This window comes from Symphalangus syndactylus, chromosome 2, assembly GCF_028878055.3.
Source record: "Symphalangus syndactylus isolate Jambi chromosome 2, NHGRI_mSymSyn1-v2.1_pri, whole genome shotgun sequence".
Classification (NCBI taxonomy): domain Eukaryota; kingdom Metazoa; phylum Chordata; class Mammalia; order Primates; family Hylobatidae; genus Symphalangus; species Symphalangus syndactylus.
Window position 1 is genome coordinate 20,423,099 of NC_072424.2, and position 26,250 is coordinate 20,449,348.

At 36.4% G+C, this 26,250-nt stretch overlaps 1 protein-coding gene across 5 annotated transcripts in view; it reads left to right on the forward strand.

Moving 5' to 3' along the window:
- The window catches only part of RAB11FIP2 (RAB11 family interacting protein 2), a 108,410-nt gene that overhangs the window by 3,649 nt on the left and 78,511 nt on the right, over nucleotides 1-26,250 (forward strand). For 3 of the 5 annotated variants that reach the window (XM_055247734.2, XM_063625215.1, XM_055247726.2), the window contains exons 2-4: nucleotides 2,707-3,149; nucleotides 3,834-4,302; nucleotides 9,233-9,292. In XM_055247734.2, coding sequence (XP_055103709.1) covers nucleotides 2,707-3,149; nucleotides 3,834-4,302; nucleotides 9,233-9,292 — 972 coding nt within the window. The remainder of the gene's footprint in view (nucleotides 1-2,706; nucleotides 3,150-3,833; nucleotides 4,303-9,232; nucleotides 9,293-26,250) is intronic. The other 2 variants (XM_055247743.2, XM_063625220.1) reach the window with 1 other exon arrangement.

Sequence of the window (26,250 nt, forward strand, 5' to 3'; positions counted from 1 at the left end):
CTAGAGTTAGATGTGACTCAAACATATGCAGATTTTAGGATGTGTGTGCTTCTCAGAGGTGCACCTGTGTCCTGGCCTCTGGCACTCTTACTGCCAATTTTGTCCCATTTCTGACCACACAGCACCAATTGCTTGGGAATAGTTCCCACATGTGTGCTGGTTTTTGAACATGGACCTGTGCCCACTAAAAATTGAACAGAGGCCATGTACAGTTTAAATCCAGTACTCCAGAGGTGAAAAAAAGTCAGCTAATCCAGTAAGCTCCAAATGCTGTGTTTTCATTTTATCTTTCTGAAGACTGGAAAAACAAATGCTATCTCCGAAATGATTCTTGAAGATCTCATTAAGACTTCCCTATTATATCATTTTCAAAACAAAGCAACTAAAGTTATTTGTCATTGCTACATTTTCAATGAGTATATTTGTAAAAGTTCTTTGCAGTTTTTTTTGGGAGGTGGGGAATGGACATTATAGTGTTTTTACAGTTTATAGTCAAATACTGATTTGCTTTATTCAGGTTTACATAGGTCTTTACAGTTCCCTACTAAAAAACAAGACAAACACACACACACACAGTTGTAGCTTACTTGTAAGAATATAGTTCTAGAAATAAAAATGGAATAAACATTTAATGCAAGGCAGACTGCCTTCCAGGAGCTTATACTCTAGCAATAGAAAATTTGCATTGTCTTTCTCTTCAGCTCTCACGTCTCCTGATTAAATACAGTGTCCTGCAGTATGTGCCAGCCATGTGGTTAACCTTATTAACATATGTGGTTCATCAAATAAGAAAGAGCTTCTATTTTCCTGCAGATGTTATTCATCAACTTTAGATTTTTTTCCTTATTGACTTTAATCTGACATTGGGAAGTTACATATCATTCCTTGTGCCTCAATTTCCTCACCTGTGAAATAAAGATGTTAAAGTAGATGATTTATTGGTCTTATCTCTAAAAGTCTATGAATTTCCACTACCCTCACCCCCTTCCATTTTGGGGGCAATTGATTTTTTTTACTCATATTTGCTTTGATTTGTTACATACATGCTTGTTTTTGTTTGCAAATTTTTGGTACATTTTTTGCAAAGTGTATTCACCTACATTCTATAAAGCCTGAGGTACTACAGAGTATTTCTGAGATACTATTCGTCAGATGTATTTCTCTCCCTATTGAAAATAGCTCTGTTTTCCAAAACCTTGAGTTAACTGCGTGTATAATCTGCTTCATTTCCAGGCTTTTTGAGTGCTCAATTGTATGTTATTTAAGGTTGTCTATTTCACAGAGTTTATTGCTGTCATTTCTTATTTCTAGCCCCTGTTTCTTCAGATTTTACCATTTGCCTTACATAAGGGATTTTCTCAGTTTAAGGTCTCAGGCTAATGCTATTTTAAAATATTGATATTCTAAGAAATGGCTAGTTTTGATGCAACTATATCTGAATTGATTGAATTGCTCCAATTTAGTTAATCAAGAAAATATTTTTCTTCCTTGCCAAGGTGTAGCTGGTATTTATATCATGTGCCAGTATTTCAACTTGATATACAGTAAATGTAATCTTCTCCTGGCATATCCACTTGGTAACAATGAGAGAAAGAACTAATGTAAAATTAGATCAGAGTTCCTTTGTAGCTACGAAAATTTGTTACACTTGATTAGAGCTATATTTAAATAGTAACCTGTGTGCAGGAATGGATATTATGCCTCATTGCTAAGTTACGTGAAAACATTGTAGAAACTCTTTCAGGCTTGATTTTGTAGTTTTTTTGGCAGTTTTCCCATAGAATGACCACTTGTGACATGGACAACTGGAGAATTTCTCATGGATAAAAATACTGCAAAAGCAAAATATTGCTTCTTTTACATCATTTAAATACAGATAGTGTCATACATTGAAGGAACTAAAACATAAGATTTGGCTTCATTTACAAAATAATTTTTATTTGGTATTGTCACAGTAGCAATAGTAAAATGAAGCAAATAGATTCAAACAGGAAGCGTTTTAGGTTTTTTTTTTTCCTTTTGAAAACTTCACAAGATTTATTTTTTGTCACTTCTTGCATTTTACTTATTTTGCATATTTTATTCAGGAATAGGCTTTGATCCATTTTATATCAATCTAAATGACATCATATGCTGTTTTAATGATTAGCAAGCTGTATGTAATGATCTCCAATGTTAACAAAATTCTTTTGCTACTTTTACATAAGTAATACTTTGGGATGAGGCCAGGTATTTATTATTGTATTAAAATGTCACCAGTATTCATTTTATAATGCTCAAAAATAATTTGTATTGGTGAATTCTTTCAAAGTCTCTGCCTCAGTGTCTTTTAATGTTAAAAAAAAAAAAAATGTCCTTAGGCCATGAGCAACACTTAATCTCATATGGAAAACTTCTAGCATTGATAAGAATTTTTGATTATGAGTGATGTTCAAATCACAAAAGGAAAGATTATCTAAAAGCATTTTCAAACTTGCCAAAGACCTATTCATTCCTTCAGTATATGTTACAACACAGAGACAATGATCAGTTTTTTAAACTAAACAATAAGTAAAGCCCGAAATACTGTGGCTGACATTCTTTTTCAGGGCCTAGGTTGCCTTGATGTATAGTTACTTTACCTAAAAGGCTATCTGTATGTAACAGAACTCAGTATCCTCTCTTCATTAGGTGTTACAGCCTATTTTTTTTTTTCTTCTCTTTAAGGTGGTTTAGATTAGAATCCAAACAAGGAAAACGAATCAAAAACAGGGGTGAGATAAAGGTCAATATTCAGTTTATGAGGAACAATATGACCGCAAGTATGTTTGACTTATCAATGAAGGACAAAACCAGATCTCCTTTTGCAAAGTTAAAAGATAAGATGAAGGGTAGAAAAAATGATGGAACATTTTCTGATACGTCTTCTGCAATCATTCCAAGTACTCACATTCCCGACGCCAATAGTGAATTTTCAAGTGGTGAAATGCAGATGAAATCCAAACCAAAAAAGCCTTTTCTTTTGGGTCCTCAGCGACTCTCGTCAGCGCATTCAATGTCCGATTTATCTGGGTCCCATATGTCTTCTGAGAAACTGAAGGCTGGCACCATAGGTCAAACACATCTTCTCGGACACCAGTTAGATTCCTTTGGAACAGTTGCAGAAAGTGGTAAGTGCCACATTCTTGTGTCCTCATTGGTCTGAACTACACTTTTAGTTTTTAAAGTTTAATTTCTAAATTTAGTAAATCAAAATAGCAGTTGCTTTATAGTATTTTCCAAATTTTGTCATTCATCAAATATTGAGTACCTACTATACCTCAAATTGGACTAAGTTACTTGAAGGCAGAGCTTGTCTGCATTTGTATTTATATTATTAGATGATAATAAAATGAGTGCCAGTTTCCTTTTATGGCCTGGCTGCCTGTTTTACTGCTGTTTCTACTATCTCAAAACCCTGAGCATAAATGAATGTTCCATTTCATTATTAAGTCCCTAGAAGAAAACTTTTATGTTCAGAAGTAAGAAAGTAAATTTAATGCTAATGAAAAAGTCTCTGAGAATTTTTAACATTATCGTGCCAACCAGAACCTCTAGTTTTGACATCATAATTTATATGATTGTGAGCTGAATACATTACTGGTGGTCTAGCAATATGCTAGTTGTTATCAGCCTCGATGCTTCAGACTGCTACACCTTAGCATTTTAAGATTGTTTCCTTGATTTTTTGAAGGTTAATATGTTTAAGTAGCTAATTGCTCTCATTCTAAAGGCAGCAGAATGCACACAGACTGTGTCAAATAGTGTGATGTAATGTGTCACTGATTATGTACTAACTACAAAATTGTTTGTAGGAAGTCTCAAATCTCCACACAGAAGAACATTAAGCTTTGATACTTCTAAAATGAACCAACCTGACAGCATTGTGGATGGAGGTGAATTGTGTTTCGGAAGACAAAGTGACCCATTTACAAATGTGACTGTTTCATTACCCCAAAAATTTGCAACACTGCCAAGGAAGAAAAATCCATTTGAAGAAAGCAGTGAAACATGGGACAGCAGCATGAATTTATTTTCAAAACCAATTGAAATAAGAAAAGAAAATAAAAGAGAGAAAAGGGAGAAAGTTAGCCTGTTTGAAAGAGTGACTGGAAAAAAAGATAGCAGAAGATCTGATAAACTTAACAATGGGGGATCTGATAGCCCTTGTGACTTGAAATCACCTAATGCATTTAGTGAAAATCGCCAGGACTATTTTGATTATGAGTCAACCAATCCATTTACAGCAAAATTCAGGGCTTCAAATATAATGCCATCTTCAAGGTAAGCTTAATATGGGGGAAGTTCTACTATTTGGGAAAATCTTGTACTTGAAAGTATCAAATATTTCTTTTAAATACTAGAATATTTTCAAGTCATTTTATTTTATTTGAAAAACATTTTTATTTCTATAATTAAATTATAGAGCCAGGCAATGTTGCATATATTTTTGGAACTGAACTTTTTTATTTTAAGAAGATAAAAGACTCTTATTCTCTATCCTGGTCTACTTCCACTTATGTGAGCCAGAAATTCACCAAAACTTAGAGAGAAAACAACATGGCTTGTGATGAGACATGGCGAGAGTGAATTGCCAGTGGGTGTTAGTTCAAGCCAGAAGTTTAGGTGATAACGTTTCTAGGGATTCGTTCATGGGCTACCTGGAAAGGACCAACAGCAGGCCATGTGCTATTCTTTAAAAAATACCACCTTCAGTATTAATGGCTTTCCTAATAGATGTTAATTATCCTTATTAAATGGCTATTTAGAAGTGGTTTTTATTTGAGAATTCTTGTTATTGGAATTCAGTGACCCTCATGGGTTCTATAGGTACACCCAAGGGATCTATATGATGATTTATAGTCAGAAATAATCACTCATGAGAAAGATTGGATTTTCCAGCTTTGAGTTTTCAGTTATATATATAATGGTGCTTTTCTTATTCCTTAGTATATCTAAATTATATCTATAATCTAAATATAAATCTATATATAAATTTATATCTACATATATAGATATAAATGTAGATATGCTAAGGAATAAATTTAAATATGGTTATGGATTTTACAGAAGTAAATGATGAAATAGCTGGTTAAGGAAACCTCAAGCAAAGAAAAGATAAATTCCCATCTTAAGTATAGTTGGCCCCCCATATTTGCAGGTTCTGCATTTTTGGATTCAATCAACCATGGAGTGAAAATATTTAAAAAATAAATAAGAAATAACAATATAGTAATGAAAAAATAATGCGGATTTAAAAAACAGTACAGTGTAACAACTGTTTACATAGATTTACATTGTATTAGGTATTATAAGTAATCTAGAGATAATTTAAAATACATGAGAGGTTGCGTATATGTGCAAATACTGTTACCATTTTGTATAGGGGACTTGAATATCCCTGGATTTTGGTATCCTCAGAGTACTGGAACCAGTCTCTCTCAGATACTGAGAGATGACTGTAATTATCTTGGAAGAGCATGCTAGAGTGTTTACCACATAATAAAAGATTTTCTTCAAGACAGTAATATAGAGTGTACAGACCTGAATGGGAATACTGGCTTAGAAGTGCTATGACCTCCATAAACCTCAGTATCTCCATCTTTGAAACAAGGAAAATAATCCCACTTGATAGGATTCAGTGAGGATAAATGAAAGTACATAATACAAAGCCAGGCCCCAAATAGGGAATCCATAAATGGTGACGACAAATGTTTGATGTATTGTCATGTTATATTTTACTAAAAAACAGTGCTTTGTTTTGTCCCACTAGAAACAGCAAATAGAGTATTAACAGTCAATCACGCTTTTAGGCTGTGCCCTCTCACCTCTCTTATGTATCTTCCATGATATTTTAAAAATTTGCATTTAAAGTTTTCAAAGTGAAGTGTACTTTTTTGTTTTCTTTTACCTATAAATGGATATTTGCCATGGTTTAAAAGAGTATTCTGTTCTGTTTATAGACCATACACTAGAAAAATAACACTTTTATCATATGGTATCAATATTTTATTGAAGAGTTTATAGTTTTGATATGCCATTCAAAAATATTTTGGTATTTTACATACTACACATATTACATTAAATCTTATATGGGTAAATAGAAATATATTTGCTTCTTTCCCCCTTTACTAAACTTTTTTTACAGAAGGTTGTTGGAAACAACTGTCCGAGATAACTTGGAGATGGGGCGATTTAGCTAATTTTAGAGTCAAAGAAAAGCAAGAAAATGGAAAATGGTAGGAAAATAATGTTTTTACATTATGGGCACATATGGAAAAAAAAAAGCTTGTTGAGTATTCTCAAATCTTTAATTGCCCTGTATTCGAGCTGTTTATGTGGGCTGTTAGGGGTTTTAAAAGTGCCTGTGGCATTTTGACACATCTAGGCTTTGTTTTCAGTTACTTTATTATTATTGGCTGTTTCTAGCAAAATTAGAGCTGTTTTATGATGTATGAAATGATTGCAAGTGTGTAAAAAAAAAATAGTTGTTTTTCATTTTATGACTTTCTCTTCTTCATATTTATGAGATGCCAGATATGAGGACAGAACATTTATGGATTCCTAGGAAGTTATTCTTTTTGCATCACAAACCATCCGTGTGGTAAATGTAAAACATTTGCAGTAAAGGGGTAGTTCTAGTTAATCTTATAAAAAAGAATAATTGAATATAAATAGACCCAAGAAGAGTGTGCAGTTCACGCTTTTGGCAAGCAGCTTTATCTTGAGTGGAATTTGGGAGGATATTGCCAAAGTAGCGTTGTCTTTATGTAACAGTATATTTCTATTTTTCCTCCCAGTATCAACCCTCAGCTATCTGGGACATTTTAAATTTCTCACATTAACATCCTAACCGAATGCACTTTTGGAGCTATGGACTCACATCATTAAGACACGTGCTGTGAATTTTTTTCAGGAGTGCTAAATAGACCTATTTATAGTTTCCTGGACTCTTGTGGCCAGTGTTTGTGAGAATGCTGAACAAGGTTAAGGGTAAAATACATAGCCATGGAACTGCATTTTCTTCTTGGTGAGTGAACTGGCTCACTTGTGATTGCTGGTACCTAGGAACCATATTGTTACCCTCTGGTTGAATAATGTATATGATTAAAACTGGAGAATTTTCTTTATGCCCAAAATTTTAAAATGTACTAAGGCACACTTTTTTTTAGAAGTTAGACTTTTTATTCCTTAGTGTTAAGTAAAGTCCGCCTGAAGAAAGCACTTTGGAAACCACAAAAAATACCACATTTTGATTCTGTCCTTGGAATAGGTCCCATAGTTTTAACATAAAACTGATAGAGGAAATTAGGCATTATCTTGGGTTACTTCAGCAAAGAGCAGGGCTCTTTGAAACACTTTTCCCCAAAGTTACTAATTTGCAGTCTCTTACATGCCCCTATTTCTTTGAAGCGTTTCCTGTTCTTGTAGGGAGGGGTAGTTGTTCCCTGTGCTGCAGCATTTTCTTATGTAAGTCTTGTCTTCTGTGGGCATGGCATTGTTCACTAATAGCTCAGTCTCACTTTTCTTGCCCACTACCATGAAGAGTTTGATAGCAGGGTCTGCATTTCATTCTTCTTTTTGCCCTTAGTCTCCAGTGTGATGCTTAGTAGGTAGTAGGTGTTAGATATTTTGAATAAACGCACACAGTATAGCAGACCAGTTTCTTAATGCACACAGTGTAGCAAACCAGTTTCCTAATGCACGCCGTATAGCAAAGTAGTTTCCTGAAATGCTACTCTCATTCCGGTAGCCTCCTACTTCCAGCCCTGCTTGCGTGGGCTGTGAAGGTCTTTCTAATAGACTGAAAACAGTTCCATAAAGCCAGATGTATGCATTTTTATGTACAACTAAACATTGTTAAAAATCTAAGTTTTAAAGGATTACTAAAATTTTATATTCAATCTAAATAGCACATTTCTGGAGCCTATTAAGAACTGTGTATTAGGGTAGGTTGTCAGCTGTCATAACCACAGGTATCAGTGGCTTATCACAGCAAAAGTTTATTGCTCACTCTTGTCACAAAGCAGTTCACTGGGATGGTGATAGGAAAAGTGAGTGCTTTGCTGTATGCATTCATCCGGCTCTGCACAGTCTCTCAGGAAGCAGGCTTCTTCCTTCTTGTGATGCCACCATTTAACACATGGCCTCCAAGATCAGTGCAGCACGGGAGGAGAGAGAGGATCAAAGGAGGGTCATTTCTGTGTGCCAGGCCTAGTGCAGTATGCGTTACTTCCACATATGTCCCACTGGCCAGAGCTCACCCGTGCCCCAACCTCACTGCAACCTGTGAAGAACTATGACTTAGCTGTATACCCAGAAGGAAGCTGAATTGGGTTTAGTGAGCTTACAATATTGTGTGTGCCACTGATGCCAAATCAGCTTGCTACTAAGAAGTCGGGATGCTGTCCAACGCTGGTATGCTGCAAAACTCCTACGACACATATACAGTAAGTAGAGTTGGAGTTCTTGTAATCTTCAGGAGAATGTTTTCTCAGTTTATTACTTTGTATTAAAATACAAAGTTGTTTGTATTTTAAAATTGCTACTAGTCTTGTTTTTTAATTGTAAGTCACTGGTTGTTTAGCATCATCAGTATCAACTAATTTTTTTCATGCTTTATCAAATAAATTGTCAACTAATTTATCATGTGGTTTATCCCACAATTTGCGAAGTAATCCTTTTTATCAGCAGTATATCATTTGCCAAAAACAAATATTCCTGAATGTTTGTTATACCATTTTTAATTTGTTCACAACAAATTATCTTTTAATATATTATAAATAATATCACAAATAATAAATTGTAAATAATGTTACCACCAGGCTGTTTTTCACTTTAAAGTGGAAATGATGGGTGTGTGTCTTCACCAAGCCAAATATGTCCATTTCTTTTCTTTTTTTTTTTTAACTAGGACATAGCAAGTTCTGGCTTATTTAAGAGTTCATGGAAGAGATGTATACTACTTTCAGGTCTGGCCCATGGAATGTCCTCTTAACACAATCCACCATTTTGCCTCTTCCTCCATATCCTGGACCAGGGATTGGCAAACTAAGCTTGGAGGCCAAGTCTGGCTTGCTGCCAGTTTTTGTAAAGTTTTGTTCGAACACAGCCACATTGTGGTCATTATTGTGTACAGTGGTAGCGTTGAGTAGTTGTGACAGAGACCATATGGCCCACAAAGCTAAAACTATTTATTGTTTGGGCTTTACAGAAATACTTTGCTGACCCCTGCAGTAGCTGAATGGAGAGGATCTTTGAGATGGGCAGAGCTGTAAGTAGGAGCAGCCTGGGTCTCTGCATGCAAGTGGAAGGCCCACCTGACGAGGAATAGCCAAGTGGCCCTTGCCCAAATGATAATTTCACAGGATTTAAGTTACTGAGATTTATATATATATATTTATTACAGCACTTAGCATTATTTATCCTACTAAGGAGGGCACATGGGCTATAGTACCTTTTGTCGTGTTTAAGAAAGCCCTAGTCAAAAAAGTTTAAGAACCACTGGTTTGCAACACCAAATCGAAACTCCTCTTTCTAACATTCTAAGGCTTGTTGTATTTTAGGCTTTTCTTAACCTTCCAAGTTTTCTTTTACTGTTCCTCACCAACCTGTTCTAGGTAAGTTAATTTCCTTACTGCATGTCCCTACACTGAGGTCCTTGTAAGCCATGCTGTCTTCATTCCCGGGCTCAATTGTGGCGTGCACTCTCAACTCATCTCTGAGTGTTCTTTTTTGAGTAATAACCTCGTGTTTCCTTTTGGATTTCTGCTGATACAGAAGAAGTAACTACTATACAATGTTTATTGTACCTAGGTCTTATATTAAGCTATGTAAGCTTCGTAACAGTTGTGCAGAATCTTCTTTCTTGGGTGCACCACAGCACCTAGATTTGTGCATGACCTCAGTGCTGATCATCAAGGGCTCCTGGAGATTATTTTTTTTTAGCTACAATTTGTTGGGCCTCCCCTCTGACTGAATTAGAATTTTTAGTGAGTGGGCCCTGAAATGAAAAGCAACATTTTAATAACTTCCCATTGACAATCAGGTTTAAAAATTGCTGATCTACATTATGTCGCCTACAGTGGTCCCCCTAATCTATGGGGATACGTTCCAAGACCCCCAGTGGATTCCTGAAACCAGGCACAGTTCCGAACCCTATATATCCTATTTTTTTTTTCTATACATATATACCTATGATAAAGTTTAATTCATAAATTAGGCACAGTAAGAGAGTAACAATAATAATGAAATAGAACAATTACAACAATATGCCAGCATCACTCCTCTTGCACATTGGGGCCATTATTGAGTAAAATAAGGGCTACTCAAACACAAGCACTGTAAGACTGCAATAGGCAACCTGATAGCCGAGATGGCTACTAACTAACTAATGGGCAGGCAGTGTAGACAGTGTGGATACACTGAACAAAGGGACTGAACAAAGGGATGATTCACATCCCAGGCAGGACAGAATTGGATGGCCTACCATTTCATGAGGCTACTCAGAAGGACATGCAAATTAAAACTCAGGAATTATTTCTGGAATTTTCCATTTAATATTTTTGGACCATGGTGGGTAACTGAAACCGTGGAAAGCAAAACCACAGATAAGGGGGTGGGACTACTTTATTTCCTAAGCTTTCGGTAAGTATTCATTGTGAATGGAGATCAGGAATTGTGCTGGCAAATGCATACTTAATTTAGACAACTTAGTCATATTAGCTCTGCTTGCAGGTCCTTAACTAAGGTAGAGGGTACAGTAAGGAAGTTAGCTTGGCTAAAACAGGGGTATGGTGGAAAGGAGTAAAAGATATGGCTGAATAGGTTAAACACATGCACACACACACACACACGCACATACACACACACACCCTAAATTATAGTGAGCATTGAAGACCAGGCAGAAAAGTCTATTAAATATTTATGGCATCTATGGATGAATTGTTTCTCAGGATTGCAGTAAAACCTGAGAGTCAGTAGTAACAAATGACACTTAAAAATATGCTTCTATTTGTGTGCTACCCATAGTAAATTGAGGAGAAATTCCATGATGTGTATTCTTTGAAGGAGGTGTAAGTTCCTTGAAAAAGTTCAGGACCACAGAACTCCACCTACTGAAAGGAATTCTGCTTGAGAGAATAAGATTTTCTCTCTGTTAGAGAAAATTGCTTATGTATGTCTTATTCTGAGTTTTTTTTTAAAAATCAGTATAAGCCGACTACTCTGTGTGATGAGTTTCTGTTGTTTGATGTTAGAGGTGCAGCTGTTCTGAGAGTAATAATTTAATGGGAGATGTTTTTACCAGAGAATTTTGTTTGGGGACCGTCCTTCTATTTGTGACTCATGCAAAGAACATGCTTTCACTCCATTATTTTCTGCTCTAGTGTAGTAGTTGTGAATGCCATGTAGCAAATTCTTAGCTACTCTAGGATAACTAAATGGTATCTTTTATAATATTATTTCTAGTATTAATTGATTTTACAAAAGCATGTATTTCCATTTTTAATGTTTGGTGGAAGAGCCTGCCTTCTTTTTAGCAGATGATCTCACGCCAAATAGTTTATTTTTTAGGATGATACAGAAATAGTATCTAAAATCCAGACTTGTAATGTTTCAGTGATTTTTCATGGCAGTGTGCCTTCCACTTCTGAGGTCAGGTCTACCTGATTCTCCCCCTCTCTTCCCTCTTTCCTTCCTTAATGAGTCAATTCCTGTCTGTGCTTGTGTCATACTTCCTTAGGAGGTACAAAAACATTGGTTACCTAGAATGTATATTTAAGTGTGTTTCTAATTTTCACAAATCACCATAAGTTTATAAGCATGTAGCCATTTTTATGAAATTGTATAACATGTTCATTAGAGGTCAAAGACCTCTGTTCACTGTAGAATTTACATTTTGATTTTTAAAAAGTATAGTAAATAAATGATCATAAAGAGCCTATTGATAGTTTTTAAACCTTCATTTTTATAATGTCCCAATGGACTTTTTTTTCCTGAATGAGTTTAAAGTTCGGTCATTGGCATCATAAACCTTAATATGCAAAGGATTTGTTTTAATAGCAATATTTACTTTTTGGCCATATTTGTCTAGTATTAAAGATAATTTGCCTGTTATTCATGGTAGGCTATAAATCTTTTGCACACTTGAAAATTTGTGCCTTCATTTATGAGACAGAAGACAAAAACTTTTGAGATGATTTTTAGACCCATTAATCCATTAGTGCCCAGAGATTTACAGAATGTATCCAATGAAACAATGACTATGAACACGAAATATGCAACGTGATTAGTTCCCTTAATACTAACTAGAACTTTTACATTTAACTCCCCAGACACTTCTTGAAACTTTTTTACCCTTTGTCATCCTAATACTCATTATAATAGCTCTTATTAATTGGTTCATCTCCCAGTGGGTTAATTTGCAGATACCAGCCATACCATCCTTGTGCTAACTCACTAATGCAAATTGATATTTATAGTCTTCAAAATTGAAAACAAAAAAAGCTCTGTAACAAAAAAGACAAACTTTGCTGTTTTTTTTTTTTTTCTTGAGAGAGAGATTGAGATATAGCAAGATTCTGAGAGAGAAGAAAACAGGCCAAAAAAATTCACAAAAACTACTGTAGGCTAATAAACTGATGTGAAAATTTCTCAATTTACAGCACTTGACAGGTGCTAAAAGAAAAGCATCTTTAATTTTAATGTGTTGTTAGGACCTCTTTAGAGAGACTACAAGTTATTAACAAGGTCCTCTGAGACAGGAGATGGGTAATTAACAAGACCTATGGAGATATAGTTTAGGTAATTAACGAGCTCTTAGGCACTGGACACAGGATAACACATAGCGAGTCCAATAGTTAAAGAGAACAGGTTGTTATGATATGATCAAATATAAGATACAGCACGTAAGCCCTCTTGAGGTTTCTGATAGGAAAGTATTAAGATTGTATTCCAGTGACCCCAGTGCAATGACTTTTGTAAATCAGTATGTAAGGTTTTTGGTTTAACTTTTAAAGTAGCATTTGAGAGAATTATTTTTAATTGTTGTTACATGTAGATTAATAATCTTTGCTAATTGCCATTAATGAACATGTATATTTTGAGAAAAATGCATTGGAAACACATCAGTTGTATGATTGTAAATTGTCTTAAACATTTATTTTCAGTTTATTTTTTACCTGTGGCTTATTGGCTAAAATTGCCTATTGCAAATTAACCTTGCTTTCCTTGTCTACTTTAAAACAGTCACGATCTAGGCCAGTGAGGAGATGTGGCCCTGGCACCAGTTTGGTTTTTACATGTTATGCCCAGGTTCCTCGAGTCATGCCCCTATGCTACCTTCAAGTCTGAGATTTTATATTCCCAACTTCAAATATTTGGTCCAGTTATTTCCTGTGTAAATTTGAAATTGCTGAAGTATGAATCTTGAGTTTTGGCTCAGAAAATTCTCACATTCGGCAAACGTTTATTAAGAACATGTTATACTCTAAAGGTTAAGAATATAAAGAAGGCCCTTGCGAGGCTCCTGATTCATTCTGTTACCTGCTGTCTCAGTGGTGCTACTCTAGCCCATCAGGATGATTTTTTTCTGAATTTCAGCTCTGAAAATCAAATGATATTTTCATTATTATTTTTGGAATATTTGCTGTATATAAGGAAATCATACTGTTGAGATATAAATCCTGCTCTTTGTGCTCGTAGAAAAAGGTGTGTAAATATTAGGTCTGAATTTCGTATTAAGGGTTGGACATTGTATAGACACTGGGGAACCATGAAAATGTTTAAGTTGGTTTGTGATATGATTGAATTAATGTCTTCTATCATGAAGTAGCTGTTGAGGACAGAGGATGGGAAAGGGAAGAAGGACTTGAGACAGGGAAACTAGTTAGGAAGTTAATATAATTGTTTTAGTGAGAGTTGATGGAGGTCATTTGGCAGTGAGGAGGGAGAAGAAGGGAACATCTTTGAGAAATATTTACCCGTTATGGGACTTACCCATTCTGCTTTTGGGTAGGGGGGCATTGGGGGGACTGGTAAGGGACAAGAGACAATAAAAACTATTCCAATGATATGTTTTCAGCTGGTGTCTTAAGTTTAATGAAATGTAGCATTTTAAAACCCATTTAATTTAGTACAACAATGTCAGGTCTATAGTCTTTGAATCAAACTTGGGATTGTAGTCTTGATAGAAAGGTTTGAATTTTTTCTTTTTGTTTTTTTAATGAGGTGCTATATTGTTTATTTTAGATTTTTTTTTAGAGACTAGGAATTAGGTGTTTTGAATTGTTTGAGACTAGCAAGTTAGCATGAAAACAGTAGCAGCTTTTGAAAGTTTGTTTTTCAGCACTGAAATACTTTGGCTTCTTTGAACACAAGAGTGGAAATTTCAGTAACTAGTTGTGGATGTATGCATTTAAAGTGTTTCTTTCACCTTAGCATTGACATTACTAAATATATTTCTTTCCGGTGGTTTTGGCTTGACCAAAGCTTGTCTCTGTTGGACACTTTTTGTTAGTTTCTCACTAAGAGGATAACTTCTATTTCTTACATAATTAGCCTTCACTTCTGTGGACACTACTTTTCCAGGCTTCTATGCTTAGAACATTTCCAGTTGGGCCACTATGATCACGTCATCTGTGATTACTTATTTCCCATGACAATAATGCTTTAACTTTTGAAATACAGGTAGCGTTCCTGTATATTTAATTTATGGTGGTACTGTTACCTTGTAGCTGAGGTGTTTTAAATAGCTGCTGGTGATACTAATTAACTATGAAGTGATTTTTCTTACCTGCATGTAACTGGTTTCTAAGACTATTAGGATCCAGACATTTGACATTTGTCTCTTTGAACTTATATTTTAAGGATTAATTCTTGCTCTTTGACATGATATATTAAATATAATATATTGCTATGTAATACTTATAAATATTAAAATCTTATCTAATATATACCAAATAAAATGTCTTTATGTATTTTATATATTTAAGCTTAGAAATCTTGGCTAAAAGTACTGATACCACTTAAAAAGCAATTAGTTGAATCAGCTTGGCCTTCTTAGAGTATGCCTTAATTCAAATTGCTATTAAGAAAAAAATGTTTCACAAATGTTGTGTGTAAAGCTCTGCTAGGGCTGGGGAGGTATGAGGGATGACCGTCCTAGCCACACCAGCTATGGAGAGGGATATGTAAGAAATAATCTGTAATCAAAGCAGAATAAGCTGTGTTAAACAGAAGTACATGGAGTTTACTGTGGAAAGGCAGACGAAAGGAGCAGTTCAGTCTACTGGAAATTGGGAAGTGCTTCTTCAATGGGGAGAACTTTGAGCTTGATCTTGACCATGGAACATCATTTTGTAATTTGGGGCATGAGTAGATAGACAACTCTGTTTTAGTAAATGGCAATAAAGCTCTTTTTGAAAATTATTAGATAAGTTTTGAAGGGACAATTTATAAAAATTGACTAAATACTATTATATCATTAGCTGTTTATTAACAGCTTAGTAATTTTACCATTTCTTTTCTAGTTGGAGTCATGGAGCTATATTCTATGTCATTCCCTGACTGGTAGGTTCCTGAGGAAGTATGTTTGCTACTTTAGGCTACCAAGGAGCCAATTAGTGTGTGCGCTGCAGCAGCAGTTCTGCATGAAGTATAATGAACTCTTTGTTACAGAGCCTGGTATGGGAATGGGGGTGTTCCAGTTAATCACATATTTTGTTTACTAGAAGTATACAATGCATTTGTTTCATAGAGACTTTTTATCTTCAAAGAAATTAAATGCTGCAGATAATTAAAAATGAAAATCACACTGAACATAATTTAATATTTGACTCAGAAAGTACATTTGATTCACTTCTTTCAGTGAAAGGTTTTACAGTATAACATGAAAACATTGAAATACTAATAATAGGATATTCTGAAGGGAGTATAGGATAAGTATTAAGAGTTCAGATTTAGGAGTCAGGTCTGCGTTTGAGTCTCTGTTAGCCGTGTGGCCTTACTTAACCTCTCTACACCTCTTTTTTCCAACTGTAAAATGGAGATAATAACCTTGGTGTAGGACAGATTAAATAATGTCTTGTATAAAAAGTGCTGAGGGTAGTGTTTTACACACGGTGCATCCAGAAACAATAGTCCTTGCTGGGATCTTAATATACAGCATCTAGAGAATACTTAACAATCGCTTTAAATAAATTAGGTGGAATTTTTTTCCAAGCAATAATATCTTCTCAACTTAAAAAAAAACTTAAATAAAAGTAGAATTTAGAAGCCTCTGGTTTTCACCAACTGATAAAGGACATACATTTGGCAGGAAGTAATAAACTTGATAGTTTTTCTAGTATCTTTCAAGACATATGTTCAGCAATAATCTTTGGTGAGATAAAACTAAAACCACATTGAAATTAAGTAAAAGTGTTCTCTGTATTAAGTAGAAAATTTATAAGGCAAAGCTGTTATGGTAAATATTGATATAAAGTCTTATGTTCAGAAATTCTTTCATAGTACTAATAAGGATATTGCAGGGTAGATATCTAAGCTGTGGCTTTCCATTAAGGCATGGTGACAATTTCATAAACTCAGATGGCTGAGCTCAAATTAGATTGTTAAAGAAGGCAGTTCAGACTATGATAGTAAGAAAGATAAAGGCTGCTTATTGAAAACTCCTCAGAACATTTCAGTCCCCTTTGGGAAAAGGGCACTTGCCTTAGGAAATTCACACAGGCACTAGTGTCTCTCTTCCAACCAAGATTCGGAGGTTGGCTCTTTTATTTCTATGTCAGAGGAGGTGCCCTCTTTGTTTTTCATCAAAAGTATAAGATTCTACTCTAGTAGTCTCTGAATTCAAGGTTCTTTAATATATCAGAAATAATATTCATTGTATTTTTAATGTTTTGTCATCCTGGTTTTAAAAAATAAATATTCTTCACTTAACAGAAAAAAATACATAACCAAAATTTGAATGTTAAATATTGTTAGACTGTCATCACGTCATTTTATGGAATAATATCTCTTGTACTTACAGAGATGGATAAGATCTAATAATGGCAATTCTTTGTGCCTCCCATCTTTAGACTACCGGACAGTGTATATTAGGGTGACATTCTAAGATTCAGATGTTTATTTTTGAATTTGATAAGGGATGGAAATTTTTGCTTTTCCTTGGTTATAGGTATTATTGCTGTTCTTTCTCTGTGAGGGTTATGTTGATACTGTGATACAAAGGATGCACAAAGCAAAGTCTCTGTCTTTAAAAGTATAAGCAGGTAGATATAGAATGTGTAATTAATTGTCCTAGTTGTAAATAACTGTCCTGGGTGGTACAGTTGGTAAGTGCTGATAGAGATAAAAATTATAGATTAGATAGGTAGGGTTAGGCAGTCTAGGCATTACAGAAAAGGTAGAACTAAAAGTCTCGAAGGATAGATCTGTGAAGACAGAGAGGTAAAGATAAATGAGAAAAGGTAGAGAGGTAAAAATGAATGTATGAAGTGGTTCTCAGGGACCTAGCCTGCCTAAAACTATTAAGGGTTAGAAGTAGTAGAGAAGATGTGACCTTATTAGTGTGAATTTAGCATACCAGAATGAAGAATTTGCATCTAATTCTATAGAATGTATGAAGAGTTTTCCATATATGACTGATGTGATGAAAATACTATTTTAGGAAAACTCAGAGAACAGTGCCATTGCTGTTATATATGTAATAATGCCGGAATCGGAAGAGGTGCACGTGAACTCAGAAAAACTGCATTTCTAAGTGTGATTTTAGATTCCGAACAAAAACTTTTTGTAGTGAAACATTTTAATGATGTAACTTATAGAAGCAGGACAATAGTGAAATTATTGTGGCATAAGAAATTTGCAGATATTAATGTGTATTAGAGGTGCACTCTTTAAATCAGCGGGTACCGGTTTTAACTGTTCTTTGAATAGTTTTATTTTTTTCTTCATGCAGAAACATTTTTAAAAGCTGACTGAAAGTTGTATAGGATAATATACAGTTTCTAATAAGATCATTGTTTTCATCTGTTGGGGGATGGCCCTGGAAATTGTATTTTACACAAAACAATATATTATTTTCTGGCAAAAATTTTATAATTTAATAGCCCCACTGAAACAAACTCTTGACTGCCAAGAATGTATTAAGGCTGGGCTTCTCAGCCTGGGTTACAGAGTAGTGAAAATCCCCCAGTCACGCCAGCAGTTGCTTCTAAGAAGCAAGTGTAGGAGCCTGTGGCTTGCATCACCCAACTGGGGGGCCCCTGGAAGTCTGGCTGCCTTGATGTCCCTCCTAGAAGGCTCTGCAGAGATGGCCAGGGCTAGGAAAGTGGGTGCTTGCTGGCCAGGGGCTTCATTGCAGGCTGTTCTTAAACACCTGAGGCCTTCCTGGTAACCAGAGGACACCGTGACTTCTCCAAAACATAGCTTTGTCATAGGCCCACACAGAGCCAGCTTGGGATGCTTTTGGCCAGGGTGTTGTGGGCCTTCTGTCTTTTTTCACCTGGTTCACAGGGACCAGGCATGCCTTGCTTGCACCCTCATGGAAGAGTCACATCTCTCCAGATTATCCTTACGCTCTCTCCTTGCAGGAAAAGCTTGATCAAGACCACTGGGTCTGTCTTGATCACGTAGACAGGCAGAGCCTGTGCTGGGTTTGGCCCTGCGGATGCCTTGTTGTCATCACTCCTGCCCACTGTCTTGCTGCTAAAATGAACAGGACTTGATTACACACACACACACACGCACGATGATGATGATTAATGGATACGTAGCAGGTGGCAGGCAAGGGTCTACTCGGTAACAGGCCAAACACAACACAGCTTCCCAAAGTGACAAATTTCCTAAAGATCTAGGGAGAAAATATTCATTTTATATCAGGAGACACATGATTATATTAGTAAAATGCAAAAATTCATCTGAGTTTTTAACTTGAGATGTGAAATTATATGCTTGTTGGATTTATTCGTATGTATTAGGGATATTAAAGAGAAAAAAAGAGCGAGAAGCTTGGTTTTAAAGGAATGGAGAACTTTTGGAATCCATAGGCTTTATGTTGAAATTTGTCGGTTGTTTGACTGTCTTTGAAATAATTATTTCTATTCTATTCTTTTTTTTTTTTTTTTTTTTTAAGACAGAGTCTCACTCTGTTGCCCAGGCTGGAGTGCAGTGGCATGATCTCAGCTCACTGTACCCTCCGTCTCCCAGGTTCAGGCAATCCTCCTGCCTCAGCCTCCTGAGTAGCTGGGATTATAGGCACATGCCACCACATCTGGCTAGGTTTTGTATTTTTTAGTAGAGACAGGGTTTCACCATGTTGACCAGGCTGGTCTCGAACTCCTGACCTCAAGTGATCCGCCTGCCTTCTCCCAGAGTGCTGAAATTACAGGCATGAGCCACTATTTCTGTTCTTTACCAGGAGAAATGTGTAAGTTAGATTTGATTGACTATTATAATAGTCAAACCAAGCCTTAATTTCATTGATGTCTTTAAATCCTCAAGTTCTAGGACTTTGACCCACAACATATTCATTATTATTCATTATGGAAAAGCAGCTAGGTCTGAATTTGCTGTCCATGATCTTTGGTGTCACTGACCACAATTTTGAATTGTCTTGCCTCTGAGAGCTCATAAAAGATACCCCATGAGAATATTTATAAGTAAATTACTGTTAATCCCCATAGACATTTATGTATTAGGTTCTATTTTGTCATCCAGGTTTTGATGTACATGCCTAGTCCCAGGAGACAGAATGTAGTCTTTTCATCTATAATATCATTAATTTGATTTGGTACTGAGTTTTTTGCTTTTTTCTAAAAAGAAAGAAAAAATATTGAGTTTCGTCTTGTCTCTTAAGGCTTATTTGCATGTATAATAAACGTAATTGGAATGTGCTGAAGATTCCAATGAAATCTCTCTAGTGGAATCTCTTTGGGCACTTAACTTTTTTAGAGCTTTGGAAAGAGGATTATTAAAGAACATTAAAAAAAAAAAACTTCAACATGTAACCTCTGTGGAATAAATGTTTTCAGGATTTACCAGAAAAATCTCTAATTAATCTGTATTGTGTCAAATACCTATCCTGGTAGACGTAGTTGGTATACTGGATAAACTGGCTAATTGAATTGATTCTGATTCAGTTTGAAAATGTGCTTTAATTCCTATTGACTTAAATATGAGAATAATTCTTCCTATCTTAAAAAGAACTGAAAAACACTCCACTAATGTATCATCAGGTATAGATACAAATAATCTTTCTTATTCAGGAAAATTATTTCTTCCACTCTTTGGGGACTTGTTATCTTGTTGATGGAACTTATATTGCCCTACCATAGATGTACTCAGTCAACTCACCCCAGTTTTTACACATTTTTATTAAGTACTGGTTATTAATGTATTCAGCATACTTTTGTTAGGAATCTTTCATGCTGGCACTGTGTCAGATGCTAGGAATGAAAAGAGGAATGAGGTATGGTTCCTTCCTTTAAGTGGCTTGCAGTAGAAAGGGAGGGGATCCAGGGGTAAGATAGATACACAGAAGCAAACTTTTATACCGTATGTTTGAAAAGCACTTTGTCAAACAAACCATTTTCATACTCATTTCTTTTAACCCTCTTTTAATTCTATGAAATAGATGGTAGCATTTCTGTTTCTTAAATAGGAAATTTAGAGCAGTGAAGTAGATTGTTCCTTGGCTTTAGGGGATGGGCAATAAGTCTGGAAAGGTAAATTGGATAAAATCCAGTGGACTTTGAAAGCCAGTCTAAGAAATTTTGTCATTATTCAGGAGGAGGTTGGAGGTCAAAAGTTTTTTGACAGATGAATAATGAGGTTAGACTTCAGCTTGAGAATGCCATATTCAGTATGCATAGGCTGGATTGGACAAGGAGGGATGGGCAGAGACTGTGAAGAGGCTGTTGCAGTAGTGTCAACAGAAGGCAGTTTGGTCTTATGGTCAGAAAGGTAGCAGTAAAAATGAGCAGAGAGTAAATGATGAGAGTTCTGTGGCAGAGGCTGAATGGTGAGAACATGGCAGTTTATTTGTGAGGCATGTAAGCTGAAGACTGGAGTGAAGGGTGTCTCTGAGGCTTCACCTTCAGTGCGCAGGAGATTGGTGGTATGAGAAGGAAGAAAACCAGACAGAACTGTTCTAAAAGACATGATTGGTCTTTCAGGGACAGGTAGGATATTCAATTCAAGATTTTGATTAGACATTTGTAAGCATGATATTATAAAGGGTAAAGAGATTGGTGGTTGAAGAGATTTACTACTCCTCCATCCATATAGGGATGGTAGTTGGTGGCGGGAGAATAGGAAATCTTCAAGGTAGAGCAGAAAAGGCCTGAAAACAACCTTAAGAAATATCCAGTGTTTCCCACCTAAGGGTGAAGAGGAAGATAACAAGGAAAAGGAGTGATTGGAAATATAGGACAAAAGTTAGGCTACCAGATAGCAAGAAGAGTGAGTCTCAAAAAGAAGGAGCAGCCATTTGGTATCACATGGAGCTGAGAGGTTAAAGAATGAGGTGATTTTAGTGAAAATAGTTTGTTGGTGGCCTTCGTCAAAGAAGCAATGAGTATTGGTGGTGGGAGTTGTGTTTCAGGTTAAAGAATGTGAGTGAGTCAAGGTAACAAAGTCAGCAAGGGCTGCTTGGTAGGGTTTAGAGATTGGCAAAATAAAAATGGTAGAATGTCCAAGAGATAACGGACTGTCAATGAGTCCCGGTGAGAGAGGTGAGTAAACACAGGTGGATTAGGAGACAACTGGGATGATAGTGGGAGTGCACCAGCAGGTCTCTAGGAGAGAGGGAGTGTCAGAGGTGAGATTGATCAGATGGGATTCTGATTGTATGAGATTTTATGGTATAAGATTTTATTGATTACTGTTCCTTTGGAAACATGTTCAGAGAAATTCAGTTTGTGAAAATGTGTTATAAATTGTAAGGCAAAATGTAAATATGAGGTGGTATTATTCAAATCCAAGTCACTTGAAGTAATTATACCATTTTAGATACTGCAGGAGCAATGAATCTTTAAAAATGCAATCCTAAGTGGAAAATAATTTTGAACACAAGTACTCTAGCTCTGTGAATTGGGAAAGCATATTGTTACACGAAGGCCAGGAGTTTGTGTGTGTGTGTGTATGTGTAGGCAGGGTGGGTGGGGGGAGGCTAGCAGTAAATTATCATTTACAAAGTAAGAAGAGGCTATGCATATTTTGAAAAAAAAAAAAAGTTAAAATAAGTAGTTATGGAGCATAAGCCAGAAATTGAAGGGAAAAGGCAAGTACAGGTAATTCATGAGTAATTATTTTTCTTTGGTTCTTTCTTTCTTTCTTTCTTTTTAATAGAGAAATAGAACAAACCTTTGTCCTTAATTATTTTACATTATTAAGTGAATGGTTTATGGCATTTATTTTATATTCATGTATCAGTTAAGAACCTAATAGGAAACAAATGACACACTCAAAATGAATAACTGAGGAAAGTTTAGTGGAGAGGTGTCTGCAGGGTTAAGGACATCAAGAAGGAATAGTACAGCACCAGGGACCAGCACTGTGTGCTTATCTGCAGCTGCGGCTGTAGGTAGAGCTGCTACTGCAGCCCAGCAGGGAGGGAGGGGAGCAGTGGTGGGATGGGGCTCGGGGAAGGGGAGTAAATACGCTGCCTCCAATGCTGTCAGTGCTCCAACCTCTTGGAGGTGCCTCCCAGTGGCAGAACATAATAAGCCAGTGGGCAAGCCCAGGTGATACACTGTCCAGAGGTCAGTGTCCTGGGGTGCAGGGAGGGTCAGAGTGGAGCAGGAGGGGCAAAAAGAAAATCAAGAGCACAGTTATTTCCAAACCTGTTGCATTTCAGCCATTATTCTGTCTCTTTTAGACTAAATCTAAGACTTTTCTGAATCATTTGATTGGAAGAAGCCTCATGAAATTGTCCTGGACTCACTGAAACCAGCCAACAGTGAGCTCACAGTAGAACTGACAGTTTAGAGCAGCTCTGTGGAAGAAGTAGAGTTTATGACTAAAGAGTTTGGACTGTGGAGTGGGGCTGCCTCTCTTGCATCCTAACTTGGCCACTTACTAACTGTTACCTTGGATAAGCGCCTTACCACCTCTGTGCCCATTTCCTCATCTGTAAATGAAGATAAATAGAGCACTCAGGTCATAGGATTGTTACAAGGATTAAGTGAGTTAACATGTAAAGTGCTGAGAAAGTTACCATGGTTAAAGTCCAATAAATACAGTTGCTTTTAGGATGTTATTCTATGCTTCATTATCGATGAAATACATGGGGTGTTTCTCTTTTCCTCCTTTTAGACTCACTGAAGATTTTTGTTACATTATATTATATCACAGTTCTCAGTATATACCTTTGTCATGAAAGTGAAGCCCCAAGTCTCTCTCTCTCTCTTTTTCTTTTTCTTTTTTTTTTTTTTTGAGGCAGAGTCTCGCTCCGTCCCCCAGGCTGGAGTGCAGTGGCGCGATCTCAGCTCACTGCAAGCTCTGCCTCCCGGGTTCACGCCATTCTCTTGCCTCAGCCTCCCGAGTAGCTGGGACTACAGGCACCCGCCACCACTCCTGGCTCATTTTTTTTGTATTTTTAGTAGAGAAGGGGTTTCACCGTGTTAGCCAGGATGGTCTCGATCTCCTGACCTCGTGATCCACCCGTCGCGGCCTCCCAAAGTGCTGTGATTACAGGCATGAGCCACCGTGCCCAGCCGTGAAGCCCCAAGTCTCTAGAGCCCACTCGGTTAAGATCAGTAGGACACACTCCTTTGAAAATAGTTAATGTCAGTTATTCTGTGATAGTTTGAAGTTATACTTATTTCCCATACACAATAAGGAGTTGACTGGTGTTTGAGAAAGTTACTCCTGTCCTGCCCCTTCCCTCTTCCTCCTCTTCCCTCCTCCCAGCCAGGTGGCACACCTCCTGGATTTCACATTTAATTTGAATTCACTTCTTAAATACAAAATGAGTCAAGGTGTAGGCCAAAATGGACTTTGCTTTATAATTCCAGCAGTAATGGGGTTTGGAAAGAGATATTATGGAAGGTGTAATAATACTCTAAAATACTTAAAAATACTTATTTTTAAATGCCCTCCAAAGAGCTTGTTGTTGTGTGACTTCTCATTGAACGATTTAAAATCCTAGAACCAGGAATTTAGTTTGCATTGTCTTATAAAAGCACCGTTAACCAGTTTTAATAGATCTTTGTTCTTATGTAGGGTTTTTTTTTTTTAATCTTTGCAAGCACTGTACACTTTTTACTCTGAACAGTTTCTCCTCCTTAGGTATTCTTGTTCCAAAAGAATATATATGTTTAAGAAAGAGAAACAAAAAAACCCACTTTGATCACTGCCAAATGCCATAGTGATTACTGTGATGATCAGTTTTTTTGCTCTAATGATTGAGTTATTTTCTGGCCGATATATGGAAGATTAGTCCATAGCCCAAATTAAAGGACAGTTTCAAGACCTCACTGATTTACTTCTTATCTCTTTACTTATTTATTTTAACTTTGAGGTAAATTAACAAGTGATATTGTAGAAGAGATACTAGTGATTCCTAGAAATATTGGAAAACATTTCAAATTTTAGAATTAGAGTTTATTGGGGAAAATTCTTTAATATTTGGAAATATCACAAAGTAAAACTATTGATGCTTTTGCGTAAAAACTTCAGAATGTTAAAGTAAGTCATTTATTTAAAATAACTTTTAAAATACTAATTTAAAATGTTTAAATTCTGTAGTTTCATTTTACATAGACTCCTTTTTAAATGTGAGTGTGTCTAGGTTTATTTTGCACCTGATTAAAAATACCATTTTCCTTAACCTGTCAGCAGCTCGGCTGAGCAGTCAGACTGGATTATTCGATATCTTGTCTGACATGAGGACGGCAGTCCAAAGAGAAAGATATCACAAATTGGTGCCACACTTCAATAAATAGAGACATTTTATTTTTCACCAAGCTAATTCAATCCAGTTCAGTTAACTCTTTTTTCCCCCTTAAGGACAGATCAAAAAAGGCAGCCATGAATGACTGAGTTCGTCAAGTGTTTGACACGTCAGTGTGTGAATATAAAGCAGACCACAAGGGAGGGTTTCTGCCTTTAGACTTCAGACAATACCCAGTACAAGAGCCTCTCACTCAGATCTGCACTGTGGGGAGCTGGAGAGAGTGGCTCAGATCACTCAGGTAGAATGGGAAGTAGCTGGGCTTGCCGCACTGCAAACCCTTCCCCTTAGAGTTGCGACGTTTTCAGCATTCTTAGGAATTCTCAGGCATTTTTGAGCAGCCATTGAGTTGCATTTTAGTTTTATAAGCTGTGGTTGGCTACTACATATTGTTAGTTTTGTGATTTTGATAAAATCTTTGTCCTAAATGTTGTTCCTTGAAAACCCCTATTGCAATAAATATAATACCGATATTTCTGTTTCTTAGTTCAGTGATTTCTTCCTGAGACATATACTGAAATTTATATAGTCGTAATGCTGTTCAATCTCAAGGATACAATGGGATGGATTATGCCACCAAATATAAAATGTTTAAATATTTACAAGAAAAGATTACATTGTCCAAAGCTTACCTGCTGCTCCACGGATTGGGCCTGAGGAACACATCATCAGAACCTTTATGGGCTCCTGCCGACCCTGCTGCCTCGCTGCCAGTCTCCTCCGTGTCCTGCAGCGACACTACTGTCTGACAGCCCCAGGCCACGCCATATGTTTGCAGAGCCCTCCTTGTCTAGCCTGCCAAACATATCCTTCATGTCATTTTAAATCCTGCTTTTTCCATGAATTAGGCATTCCTTGACTAATTGCTGTGATAGAACATTTCATTTCTCTATGAGGTCTAAAAATTTAATTATCCAGAGTGCTCTCCCCCACCTCCCACAAGTACATCTCTACCCTGTGCCTTCTCGAAATGCAATATTGTTATTCTCTGATTCATCTATGTGGCCTGTATGTTCAGGGCTTCTGCAGTGCAGCCAGTGCTCACTAAGTAAATCTATATACAGGGAATGGGGCTAGGGCTGTGTATCATAGGAGGACGAGTCTAGAGCCAGACAGCTCCACCAGCTACTAACAGAATGACCACACGCAAGTTACCTAACCCCTCTGTGGCTTGTTTCCTTACCTTTAAAATGAAGATGTGGAAGATATTGGACCGGAAGACTACCGTAAGGATCATGAAGATTAAATGAGTTAATTTTGGTAAAGTGCTTAGAACA